The sequence below is a fragment of the Oncorhynchus gorbuscha genome, linkage group LG04, assembly GCF_021184085.1.
Source record: "Oncorhynchus gorbuscha isolate QuinsamMale2020 ecotype Even-year linkage group LG04, OgorEven_v1.0, whole genome shotgun sequence".
Classification (NCBI taxonomy): Eukaryota; Metazoa; Chordata; class Actinopteri; order Salmoniformes; family Salmonidae; genus Oncorhynchus; species Oncorhynchus gorbuscha.
Window position 1 is genome coordinate 63,138,920 of NC_060176.1, and position 13,448 is coordinate 63,152,367.

Genomic DNA, 13,448 nt, shown 5'->3' on the forward strand with positions numbered 1-13,448 from the left:
TGAAAATGAACTACTGATGTTTCAATAAAAGTAATCGGGCGAAGTGTTGACTTGAGAGAAAGGCGTGTATTTACAATGTATCATCCTCAGACTTGTATCAACGAATGTATTTTGTTGCTTCCGCTCTGTTCGGTCAGGTTACTTTTTCTAGCACTGAGCGCGTGGCATGTATAGATATTGCATTGCTGCTTTTGAGTAGAGAATCGTTCTCTTCAAGGTATGCAATCGTTTTATACGAACACTTGCAGTTTTCCTGTTAGACATGCTCATCGTTTGTAGTAAATTAACTTTACTCGTGTAACTGCTTGTTTTTAGGCTGTAGGCCTCGTAATGCCTCGGTCTATAGTCGCTTCGCTCAAGATCTAGGACATTGGAATTGTGAGCTCTGAAGAGCACGAGATACCATACACTGTTGAATAAAAGGTAAAGTACATTTATTTCTAAATTCAACGTCTTATTTTAGTATACGTTTTGATTGTGTTAGCTTGCACATTGTTTTTGTTTGCGAGGATGTTTTCAGTCGTAATTATCAGGGGCGTATTCATTACGCAGATTCTGTTGGATAACGTTTCTTAAACGGAACGAAACGGGGAGGGACCTGCCTGAATTTGTCCAATAGAAACTCTTGTTTTGCTCCCGTTTGGTTCTTACACGGTAAACTGTTTCCGTAATGAATACATCCCAGCTGTTGCGAGTAGACTTCGGGCATAGTCTCCTCTAGCTAGCAGATTGTAACGGGCTAATGTGACGCTCCAGTAGCGGTTACAGGATAGGTACTGTTTGGAGAAGCACAGAGCATTTTCGACCAGCCTTTTTTGGGCCAAACACGTATCTTCTAAAATGCCCGTGTCCAGTTGCAAGTGGTTTGAATTTATAAAATGCTCCGACATTAAAATACATGTTTTGTGCCAAGTGATCCAACAATGTATACGCAGCCATCTTGTCTAATTCAAATGTTCTCTCTTTCATTGATCAAAACAACCGTGTCATCATGGCATGCAGCACTTTGGGGTGGTCATCCACCTGTCTCAATGAGGGGATTTGATTCATCTGAACCGTGTAGGCGTTTTGCACCGGGTGAAAGTTGATTGCGTTCATTTTGGAACCGGGCTGCTCTCTGGCATGAACAAGGTGCACTGTTCAAAGCCCACAGTCTGCTCAACACAAACGTGACGTAATGAGTAGTATTTTGTGTTTTCTCATGCAAAAGTGATTTGCCTTTGAAAAGAAACACTTGATCTTCCTTCCCAATGAATGGATGTTCCCCAATGCTGGAAGGGGGCCCGAGTGGAAAAAAAAGTTTGGGAACCAGTGGAGGCTGCTGAGGGGAATGAGGTGGCTGTTGATTTCAGCGCACATATGGGTGCACACAGTGTTGAGAACCAGCTGAGCACTCGCTCATGTCCGGATTATGGAATCTATACAACACACCACTAAAGCTATAGAATACAGGTAGACTAAGCCTAACTACAGTAATAGATGCATGAAGAATGTGTCCCTACGCCAAACAGCATCACATTAGCCCGTGACAATCTGCTAGCTACCTCTCGTCAGCTGGCATACAGTATCTTAAAAGTCATTTCTTTCCTTTCAAAGCTAATTTAACCTGTTTGGGAACAAATGTAAGCAATGTTTTCAATAGTTAGATCAATTGGCAGGCTGCAAATAAGGAAAGACAGTGACAATAATATATGCCATTTAGCCGACACTTTTATCCAAAGCGACTTACCAAAGCGATGTGTGTCTACATTTTACGTATGGGTGGTCCCGGAAATCGAACCCACTACCCTGACATTACAAGAGCCATGCTCTACCAACTGAGCTACAAAGGACCAGTCAAGTACTCACTAACAATAATTGGCTGTGATTGACAGGAATATTTTCAAACATGTCATTATTATCAATAAAAGGTTTGTAAATGAAACTGCATTGCTTTGTTTTCAGATATTATGCTTTATTTGTCAATTGAAACAATCATAATTGTAATTATATGCTATATCCTACAAACATTTAGTCCTATTTATGTGTCCTCAATATTGAAAGTAATTTGGTCTAATAAAGCACATCTCTCTACAGTTGAGTTTGTATAATTAGAGAAGGGAGGTTGTGTTGCCTCTGCTGTAATTTCTAATTTGCGGCCTACTTTCCTCCTCTAGCATAGAGTCTATGACTTCACTGTGGGGTAGGCTGGAGACATGCACTCACCATCAAGGAAGGAATTTGTGTCTTTAACCTTCACTGGAAGTGGCAACTATAACAGCAAACAGTGGAGAAGACAGTCCTGCTGGAGGGTGAGTGAGTGCTGAAGGAAGTCAACCAACCTACTTATCTTAATCACAAACTCTGATCTGATGACTTACTATGTATGCTTTGCAGTTGATTGATAGGCTATACTATATATCCCACTGAATGTTTTATACCGCAAATATAGCATGACATTTTTAATGGTTTACTATAACTTGAATGAAAAAATGCCCCGAGACACAATTATCATCATATCCATAATATCATGTGATTGTCACTCCAACAGAAAATGACTAGCTCAGACCTGTCACTGTCAATCTGTGGAGATATGACACCATGATGGTGATGTTTATCCGAAGAATATGACAATGCAGTGCCTCTGTGTATAGTACGTAGCAGCATGGTACTGACAGTTGATCAGACATGTTGCACTGTGTGTGACATTCAGTGGTTCTTCTGGATTTCTTTCTTCGTGTGACTCTGTCCTGACAGACAAGCTGGTGCAATCAATTGTAGCTGAGTTTTGGTGTTATTTACTCTGCTTACTGCTTTGTAATTTTTTATCTCCTCCAATTTGCACCCATTTCTCCACAGAAATGGAAACAGTTATCCAGATTGCAGCGCAACCTCATCCTCTTCAGCGTGGCTCTCATGTTAGTTTGTGGGATTGCCACTTACCCCACTGTCACAGAACACTTCAGAGGTAAGGCCAGCAAAAAAATTATAGTTGTTATGGTGGTGGGGACTCTGTTTTTGGGGCACCAGAGACTGAACATCCTCCCCTATGTACCTCCCCAGGCCTTACTGTTGTTGTGAAGGAGGATGAGGGCCATGTTCGGAAACTGGTCATCCCTGAGGTCCTACCTGAGTCGGATAAACAGAACCAACCACTAGTACCAGAGCCACCTTCAGAGGTTGGTACATTCCACTCCTCTAATACTAAAGCTAGCCTTTGGCTGTGAGAAATATGTGCAGTGATGCATTCAGTAAGCAGTGTTTTTGAAGTGAAGCACTTCCCTTAACGTGTCTTGGCCTTCAGAAGCAGAAGAGGGCACCCCACAAGCGGGGGCCACCCGGCCTGCAGAACCGTCTGCAAAAGAAAGGCACCGGGTCAGATATCCAGGAGGAGGAGAATCCGATTCAAGAAGCAAAGAAAGCTGACAAAGAAAAGGGAGAGAAGCCACTTGTTAAGTAAGACTAGTTTCTAATCAGAGGAGATGACTAATGGATAATGAAAGTCAATTTATCTCTGATACATAAGCCTTTATTGCATGCATGGATTAGGGAAGCGATGGTGAGGAGTAAAACTCTGGTAAAACTAAAACTCTGTTCCAAACATATAAACATGTTTTCTGGTCTTCTCATCTTGACCGACACCTATGTGTGTTTAATAGGCGTGGGGCCTTGATTGAGGCTGACCGAGCAACTGAAGGAGGAACTGCCAAGGAAGCAGAGAACAAGGTGGCTGTCTCAGCAGTTGAGCAAGAGGACCATTCACACGAGCCAGGTCTGTACCGTGTGTGTGCGTGTGTGTGTGTGTGTGTGTGTGTGTGTGTGTGTGTGTGTGTGTGTGTGTGTGTGTGTGTGTGTGTGTGTGTGTGTGTGTGTGTGTGTGTGTGTGTGTGTGTGTGTGTGTGTGTGTGTGTGTGTGTGTGTGTGTGTGTGTGTGTGTGTGTGTGCAAACCCTCCATAGCCCACCCTTCATGACCATTAACACAAGTTGAGTTTGATAGAGGGCAACTAGCGCTTTGAGAGGAAATGTGCATGGTCTGAAAGAGATTTAGTTATTTGAAATAGAAGTAATTCATTTATAATTTTTTAGATGGTAGTTAATTATCTTGGTGTGTGTGTTTCAGAATTTGATAGGCTTGAGGCAGTACGAGATGCTTTCAGACATGCGTGGAAGGGATACAAAGAGTTTGCCTGGGGCCAAGATGAGCTGAGGCCCATCTCTAAGTCCTATGGAGAGTGGTTTGGCCTGGGCTTGACCCTGATTGATGCCCTGGACACCATGTGGATCCTCAACCTCAGAGAAGGTACTTCAGTGTTTCCCCTAGGATTTTCTTTACAGCAGCGATGGCAAAGTTAGATGTTTTTAAAGCTAATTTCCTGCAATTCTACACATTTTGCCATGGAGCAGAGAGAACATTTGACCATTTTAAAGCTAATTTCCTGCAATTCTACACATTTTGCCATGGAGCAGAGAGAACATTTGACCATTTTAAAGCTAATTTCCTGCAATTCTACACATTTTGCCATGGGGCTGAGAGAAATGTGATTGTTATTTCTCAAAGATATGTATCTCCATTATCTTTTCAACATACTTTATATCTGGTTTTAGTCGTTTTAAGTTGACACTGATTTTTTTTACCATCCCTAAAATTACCCCCCCCAAAAAAAAGAAGAATAAAAAGATATATATACAGTATATTATTATTATATAAATCATATATTACAGTATATTATTATATAAATCATATCATATATTATCATATTACATTATATACCGTATATTATTATATAAATTGCTTATTTAATTTGGCGGCCACAATTTAGCAGCGCCGCTGCTGAATGCATATAGGGAAAACACTACTTATATTCATGATCCAACTTTTCTCTGTATCTGCTGTATCATAGAGTTTACATGGAGTTAGACCACTGAAGTTGTGGTTGGTCTCTTTTGGACAGAGTTTGAGGAGGCTAAGACCTGGGTGTCAACGGAGCTCTCCTTCAATAAGAACGTTGACGTGAACCTTTTCGAGAGCACCATCCGTATCCTGGGCGGCTTGCTGAGCACTTACCATCTGACTGGAGACACTCTGTTCCTGGACAAGGCTGTGAGTCACATGCAGACAGAGAGACATGCAGACAGAGAGACATGCAGACAGAGAGACATGCAGACAGAGAGACATGCAGACAGAGAGACATGCAGACAGAGAGACATGCAGACAGAGAGACATGCAGACAGAGAGACATGCAGACAGAGAGACAGAGAGACATGCAGACATGCAGACAGAGAGACATGCAGACAGAGAGACATGCAGACAGAGAGACATGCAGACAGAGAGACATGCAGACAGAGAGACATGCAGACAGAGAGACATGCAGACAAAGAGCTGGCTGTTACTGTTACTGCTGCTGTGCCTCTGACATTCCTTCTGCCTCTCTGCTAGGTCTTATGAGTTCTTTCGTGAAATAACTTGTTTTTCTGTGGGAGGGGGTCTGGCTAGTGAAACATATTGATCGGCCTTCTGTTGTTCTTTTGATGACCTTGCAGAAGGATATAGGAACGAGGTTAATGCCTGCCTTCAACACCCCGTCCAAGATCCCCTACTCAGATGTGAACATTGGGAAGGGTACGGCCCACCCCCCTCGATGGACGTCGGACAGCACTGTTGCTGAGGTCACCAGCATCCAGCTAGAGTTTAGGGAGCTGAGTCGCCTCACTCAGGACACACGCTACCGGGTAATATTCACAAGCAGTGTTCTAGTGAAAGGACTCGATTAATGTCAGCCTTCTGGACAACGTTTGATTCCACAGCACTTTATCAATAATCTCTGACAACACTTTAAGATAGAATCCTTAGTTGCTACATCAATTTCTGGACTTATAGATTAATGATGTATATGTGATTTGATTATTGAAAAAGATAACTTATAAATGTCTTATTATTCCATCAGAACCCCCAAATATAAGCTTGTTTTACTCCAATGTTTGTACATAAAGAAAAAGTAAACAAACACTGTATATCCTCAACATGATTAAAACAATCATTTTCCTTGCATCCATAGCTCTGTCTATGAATTTGAGTGGTTACATTTCCCCAGGTGCATTCCTCAGCTTTGTACCAAAACAAAAGCAGGGTGACTGCTTTGTTAGTGATTCATTTACGGATTCTAGCTTTAACTTAAATATCCCCCCCCCACCTCCTTTCTCATCCAGGCTGCAGTGGATAATGTCATGCAAAAAGTCCACAAGCTGGAAGGGAAGCAGGACGGCCTCGTCCCCATGTTCATCAACACCAACAGCGGCCAGTTCACCCATCTGGGGGTCTTCACCCTGGGCGCACGAGCAGATAGCTACTACGAATACCTCCTTAAACAGTGGATACAGGGAGGCCAGAAGGAGACAGAGTGGGTTTTCTAAACACTTTTCCTGTCTACTTTTCTCGAGGCTGTCGTGAGGTTGAGGCTGACACTAATTCACAGAGTCAGGTCTAGCCACTAGATTCCTACTCATCTTGTCTAGGCTCCCTGCTAAGTACTGGAGGCAGGCAGCAAGAGTTGTCGCTGTTTTAGCTTGCTGTCGTGTTTGACAGTCCTAAGCTTGATCTCCTCAGCTCCCCTGATGTAACTGACACGACTTAAACAGCCCGTCTCTCTGTTACCTGCAATTCTGTGTGGATGTGGTTGTGCACAAGACTATTCATGACTGTCTGATAATATTTGCTTAACTTCATGCACAACTAGGTCTTCAGAGCTACTTTATAAAACATTTATCCTCCGTTGGAGCAGCTCTCACAGACCCAGCGCAGCTTGAGGACTTTGATGCTTGAGGACAGATTTGGTTCTTGTGCTATGTTTAAAGTACTTGTTTGAAATTGTATTTTTATTTCATTGGCTCAGTGCTCTATCAGTTGGCGTTGACACTAGATTCTGTAATGCTGTGTGTTTGGCTGTAATGCTGTGTTTGGCTGTAATGCTGTGTTTGGCTGTAATGTTGTGTCTGTACGTGTGTCTGGCTGTAATGTTGTGTCTGTACGTGTGTTTGGCTGTAATGCTGTGACTGTACGTGTGTTTGTCTGTAATGCTGTGTTTGGCTGTAATGCTGTGTTTGACTGTAATGTTGTGTCTGTACGTGTGTCTGGCTGTAATGTTGTGTCTGTACGTGTGTCTGGCTGTAATGCTGTGACTGTACGTGTGTTTGTCTGTAATGCTGTGTCTGTACGTGTGTTTGTCTGTAATGCTGTGTCTGTACGTGTGTCTGGCTGTAATGCTGTGTCTGTACGTGTGTCTGGCTGTAATGTTGTGTCTGTACGTGTGTCTGGCTGTAATGCTGTGTCTGTACGTGTGTCTGGCTGTAATGCTGTGTCTGTACGTGTGTCTGGCTGTAATGCTGTGTTTGGCTGTAATGTTGTGTCTGTACGTGTGTCTGGCTGTAATGTTGTGTCTGTACGTGTGTCTGGCTGTAATGCTGTGTCTGTACGTGTGTTTGGCTGTAATGCTGTGTCTGTACGTGTGTCTGGCTGTAATGCTGTGTCTGGCTGTAATGCTGTGTTTGGCTGTAATGTTGTGTCTGTACGTGTGTCTGGCTGTAATGCTGTGTCTGTACGTGTGTCTGGCTGTAATGCTGTGTCTGTACGTGTGTCTGGCTGTAATGCTGTGTTTGGCTGTAATTTTGTGTCTGTACGTGTGTCTGGCTATAATGCTGTGTCTGTACGTGTGTCTGGCTGTAATGCTGTGTCTGTACGTGTGTTTGGCTGTAATGCTGTGTCTGTACGTGTGTCTGGCTGTAATGCTGTGTCTGGCTGTAATGCTGTGTTTGGCTGTAATGTTGTGTCTGTACGTGTGTCTGGCTGTAATGTTGTGTCTGTACGTGTGTCTGGCTGTAATGCTGTGTCTGTGCGTGTGTTTGGCTGTAATTCTGTGTCTGTACGTGTGTCTGGCTATAATGTTGTGTCTGTACGTGTGTCTGGCTGTAATGCTGTGTCTGTACGTGTGTTTGGCTGTAATGCTGTGTCTGTACGTGTGTTTGGCTGTAATGCTGTGTCTGTACGTGTGTTTGGCTGTAATGCTGTGTCTGTACGTGTGTTTGGCTGTAATGCTGTGTCTGTACGTGTGTTTGGCTGTAATGCTGTGTCTGTACGTGTGTTTGGCTGTAATGCTGTGTCTGTACGTGTGTTTGGCTGTAATGCTGTGTCTGTACGTGTGTTTGGCTGTAATGCTGTGTCTGTACGTGTGTTTGGCTGTAATGCTGTGTCTGTACGTGTGTTTGGCTGTAATGCTGTGTCTGTACGTGTGTTTGGCTGTAATGCTGTGTCTGTACGTGTGTTTGGCTGTAATGCTGTGTCTGTACGTGTGTTTGGCTGTAATGCTGTGTCTGTACGTGTGTTTGGCTGTAATGCTGTGTCTGTATGTGTGTTTGGCTGTAATGCTGTGACTGTATGTGTGTTTGGCTGTAATGCTGTGACTGTACGTGTGTTTGGCTGTAATGCTGTGTCTGTACGTGTGTTTGGCTGTAATGCTGTGTCTGTACGTGTGTTTGGCTGTAATGCTGTGTCTGTACGTGTGTTTGGCTGTAATGCTGTGTCTGTACGTGTGTTTGGCTGTAATGCTGTGTCTGTACGTGTGTTTGGCTGTAATGCTGTGTCTGTACGTGTGTTTGGCTGTAATGCTGTGTCTGTACGTGTGTTTGGCTGTAATGCTCTGTCTGTGCGTGTGTTTGGCTGTAATGCTCTGTCTGTGCGTGTGTTTGGCTGTAATGCTGTGTCTGTGCGTGTGTTTGGCTGTAATGCTGTGTCTGTGCGTGTGTTTGGCTGTAATGCTGTGTCTGTACGTGTGTTTGGCTGTAATGCTGTGTCTGTACGTGTGTTTGGCTGTAATGCTGTGTCTGTACGTGTGTTTGGCTGTAATGCTGTGTCTGTACGTGTGTCTGGCTGTAATGCTGTGTCTGGCTATAATGCTGTGTTTGGCTGTAATGTTGTGTCTGTACGTGTGTCTGGCTGTAATGTTGTGTCTGTACGTGTGTCTGGCTGTAATGCTGTGTCTGTGCGTGTGTTTGGCTGTAATTCTGTGTCTGTACGTGTGTCTGGCTGTAATGTTGTGTCTGTACGTGTGTCTGGCTGTAATGCTGTGTCTGTACGTGTGTTTGGCTGTAATGCTGTGTCTGTACGTGTGTTTGGCTGTAATGCTGTGTCTGTACGTGTGTTTGGCTGTAATGCTGTGTCTGTACGTGTGTTTGGCTGTAATGCTGTGTCTGTACGTGTGTTTGGCTGTAATGCTGTGTCTGTACGTGTGTTTGGCTGTAATGCTGTGTCTGTACGTGTGTTTGGCTGTAATGCTGTGTCTGTACGTGTGTTTGGCTGTAATGCTGTGTCTGTACGTGTGTTTGGCTGTAATGCTGTGTCTGTACGTGTGTTTGGCTGTAATGCTGTGTCTGTACGTGTGTTTGGCTGTAATGCTGTGTCTGTACGTGTGTTTGGCTGTAATGCTGTGACTGTATGTGTGTTTGGCTGTAATGCTGTGACTGTACGTGTGTTTGGCTGTAATGCTGTGTCTGTACGTGTGTTTGGCTGTAATGCTGTGTCTGTACGTGTGTTTGGCTGTAATGCTGTGTCTGTACGTGTGTTTGGCTGTAATGCTGTGTCTGTACGTGTGTTTGGCTGTAATGCTGTGTCTGTACGTGTGTTTGGCTGTAATGCTGTGTCTGTACGTGTGTTTGGCTGTAATGCTGTGTCTGTACGTGTGTTTGGCTGTAATGCTCTGTCTGTGCGTGTGTTTGGCTGTAATGCTGTGTCTGTGCGTGTGTTTGGCTGTAATGCTGTGTGTCTGTGCGTGTGTTTGGCTGTAATGCTGTGTGTCTGTACGTGTGTTTGGCTGTAATGCTGTGTGTCTGTACGTGTGTTTGGCTGTAATGCTGTGTGTCTGTACGTGTGTTTGGCTGTAATGCTGTGTGTCTGTACGTGTGTTTGGCTGTAATGCTGTGTGTCTGTACGTGTGTTTGGCTGTAATGCTGTGTCTGTACGTGTGTTTGGCTGTAATGCTGTGTCTGTACGTGTGTTTGGCTGTAATGCTGTGTCTGTACGTGTGTTTGGCTGTAATGCTGTGTCTGTACGTGTGTTTGGCTGTAATGCTGTGTCTGTACGTGTGTTTGGCTGTAATGCTGTGTCTGTACGTGTGTTTGGCTGTAATGCTGTGTGTCTGTACGTGTGTTTGGCTGTAATGCTGTGTGTCTGTACGTGTGTTTGGCTGTAATGCTGTGTGTCTGTACGTGTGTTTGGCTGTAATGCTGTGTGTCTGTACGTGTGTTTGGCTGTAATGCTGTGTCTGTACGTGTGTTTGGCTGTAATGCTGTGTCTGTACGTGTGTTTGGCTGTAATGCTGTGTCTGTACGTGTGTTTGGCTGTAATGCTGTGTCTGTACGTGTGTTTGGCTGTAATGCTGTGTCTGTACGTGTGTTTGGCTGTAATGCTGTGTCTGTACGTGTGTTTGGCTGTAATGCTGTGTCTGTACGTGTGTTTGGCTGTAATGCTGTGTCTGTACGTGTGTTTGGCTGTAATGCTGTGTCTGTACGTGTGTTTGGCTGTAATGCTGTGTCTGTACGTGTGTTTGGCTGTAATGCTGTGTCTGTACGTGTGTTTGGCTGTAATGCTGTGTCTGTACGCGTGTTTGGCTGTAATGCTGTGTCTGTGCGCGTGTTTGGCTGTAATGCTGTGTCTGTGCGCGTGTTTGGCTGTAATGCTGTGTCTGTGCGCGTGTTTGGCTGTAATGCTGTGTCTGTGCGCGTGTTTGGCTGTAATGCTGTGTCTGTGCGTGTGTTTGGCTGTAATGCTGTGTCTGTGCGTGTGTTTGGCTGTAATGCTGTGTCTGTGCGTGTGTTTGGCTGTAATGCTGTGTCTGTACGTGTGTTTGGCTGTAATGCTGTGTCTGTACGTGTGTTTGGCTGTAATGCTGTGTCTGTACGTGTGTTTGGCTGTAATGCTGTGTCTGTACGTGTGTTTGGCTGTAATGCTGTGTCTGGCTGTAATGCTGTGTCTGTACGTGTGTTTGGCTGTAATGCTGTGTCTGTACGTGTGTTTGGCTGTAATGCTGTGTCTGGCTGTAATGCTGTGTCTGTACGTGTGTTTGGCTGTAATGCTGTGTCTGGCTGTAATGCTGTGTCTGTACGTGTGTTTGGCTGTAATGCTGTGTCTGTACGTGTGTTTGGCTGTAATGCTGTGTTTGGCTGTAATGCTGTGTTTGGCTGTAATGCTGTGTCTGTGCGTGTGTTTGGCTGTAATGCTGTGTTTGGCTGTAATGCTGTGTCTGTAATGCTGTGTTTGGCTGTAATGCTGTGTTTGGCTGTAATGCTGTGTCTGTGCGTGTGTTTGGCTGTAATGCTGTGTTTGGCTGTAATGCTGTGTCTGTGCGTGTGTTTGGCTGTAATGCTGTGTCTGTGCGTGTGTTTGTCTGTGCGTGTGTTTGTCTGTGCGTGTGTTTGGCTGTAATGCTGTGTTTGGCTGTAATGCTGTGTTTGGCTGTAATGCTGTGTTTGGCTGTAATGCTGTGTCTGTGCGTGTGTTTGGCTGTAATGCTGTGTCTGTGTGTGTGTTTGTCTGTACGTGTGTTTGGCTGTAATGCTGTGTCTGTACGTGTGTTTGTCTGTAATGCTGTGTCTGTACATGCTGTGTCTGTGCGTGCGTTTGGCTGTAATGCTGTGTCTGTACATGCTGTGTCTGTACATGCTGTGTCTGTGCGTGTGTTTGGCTGTAATGCTGTGTCTGTGCGTGTGTTTGGCTGTAATGCTGTGTCTGTGCGTGTGTTTGGCTGTAATGCTGTGTCTGTGCGTGTGTTCTCCAGTGCTTGGCTGTAAAGCTGTGACTGTGTTCTTCAGATTGCTGGAGGATTACCTGCAGGCCCTAGAGGGAGTGAAGAAGAACCTGCTTAAGAAGTCATCTCCTAACAGCCTGACCTTCGTAGGGGAGCTGTCCCATGGTCAGTTCAGCCCCAAAATGGTTAGTATACGAACTATGCACACCAGATGAGTGTGGGTGAAAGAGCTGATGTTTTCTCTAAATCAACAGAACCTCAAGATTTTCTTTGAGGGAGGTTTCCACCCCTGTTTAAGGTTGGGCATTTGAAGCCCAGTTTCACCCAACACTTAAATATTATCGCTTTGATGAGTCAAGCAAGGCTATCAACCCCTAACCAGCTGTAGTTCCAGTCTTTTCCATTAAAATATTGTGGGCTCTATTTTGCAACATGCACATTCTATTGCTCCACTGACTCCCCAACCCTGTCTGTCAGGACCACCTGGTGTGTTTCCTCCCTGGGACCCTGGCTCTAGGGGCCCACCACGGCCTGCCAGCCGACCACATGGAGCTGGCCAAGCAGCTGATGGAGACCTGCTACCAGATGTATGCCCAGATGGAGACTGGCTTGAGCCCTGAGATCGTCCACTTCAACATGCACGAGGGAAGCATCAGAGATGTAGACGTCAAGGTGGGTATACAGGGGTGTGCACTTCCCCTGCAGAGATATTATTAAACAATACACTACTGAAGTATAGTTGGGTTTCTGACCCTTTTATTTTACTGCTGTGAAGTTTTTCATGGATATGGTCAACTTCCTATGTGATTTGTTTCTCGTGTGTGTCTATCTGTCCTCTTCTCAGCTTGCAGACAGACACAACCTCCTTCGCCCTGAGACGGTGGAGAGCTTGTTTTATCTGTACAGGTTCACTAAGGACAGGAAGTACAGAGACTGGGGCTGGGAGATCCTCCAGAACTTCAATAAGTACACCAAGGTGAGAGAACACAGTCACTACCCAGCCTAGACTACTGTTAGTAAATTAACCAGCCTGGTCTCAGATCTGTTTGACGTGACAAGGACCATAGGAGTTGGCAAGACGGCACAAACTGATCTGAAACCAGGCTACAGGGAAATGCAATACACCTGCATTGTTTGCTGTTTGGGGTTTTAGGCTGGGTTTCTGTACAGCACTTTGAGATATCAGCTGATGTACGAAGGGCTATATAAATAAATTTGATTTGATATTCAGTATGTGGTTATTGAGTGAGTATTTCCCCAGAGATTACAGATCCTTCTCTCATAGCGTGTGTTATATTGGTCTCCCTTCAGGTTTCTACTGGTGGCTACACATCCATCAACAACGTCCGGGACCCAGAGTACCCCAGCCCCCCGGGACAAGATGGAGAGTTTCTTCCTGGGGGAGACTCTCAAGTACTTCTACCTGCTGTTCTCAGATGACCCGGAGCTGGTCAGTCTGGACAAGTATGTGTTCAACACAGAGGCCCACCCCCTGCCCATCTGGCCTTCTGCTGAGTGAGCGATACACCAGCCAAGTCAACGGGATACATGCACTGGGGTCACTTAGAAATGTCCTTGTTTTAAGGAAAAGCTTTTTTTTGTTTAAATTAACATCAAATTGATCAGAAATCAAGTGTAGACATTGTTAATGTTGTAAATGACTATTGTAGCTGGAA

The 13,448-nt window shown here is 44.8% G+C and overlaps 1 protein-coding gene across 1 annotated transcript; it reads left to right on the top strand.

The window, feature by feature from the left end:
- The first annotated feature begins 3 nt into the window (after nt 1-3).
- On the top strand, nt 4-13,448 carry LOC124033369 (endoplasmic reticulum mannosyl-oligosaccharide 1,2-alpha-mannosidase-like). The gene is given in 15 exon segments (XM_046345387.1): nt 4-423; nt 2,157-2,291; nt 2,839-2,947; nt 3,043-3,158; nt 3,284-3,435; nt 3,639-3,751; nt 4,101-4,280; nt 4,933-5,081; nt 5,522-5,710; nt 6,188-6,378; nt 11,837-11,957; nt 12,250-12,444; nt 12,617-12,748; nt 13,084-13,140; nt 13,142-13,448. Coding segments are annotated over 14 exon segments (1,950 nt in total). The 5' UTR covers nt 4-423; nt 2,157-2,195; the 3' UTR covers nt 13,292-13,448.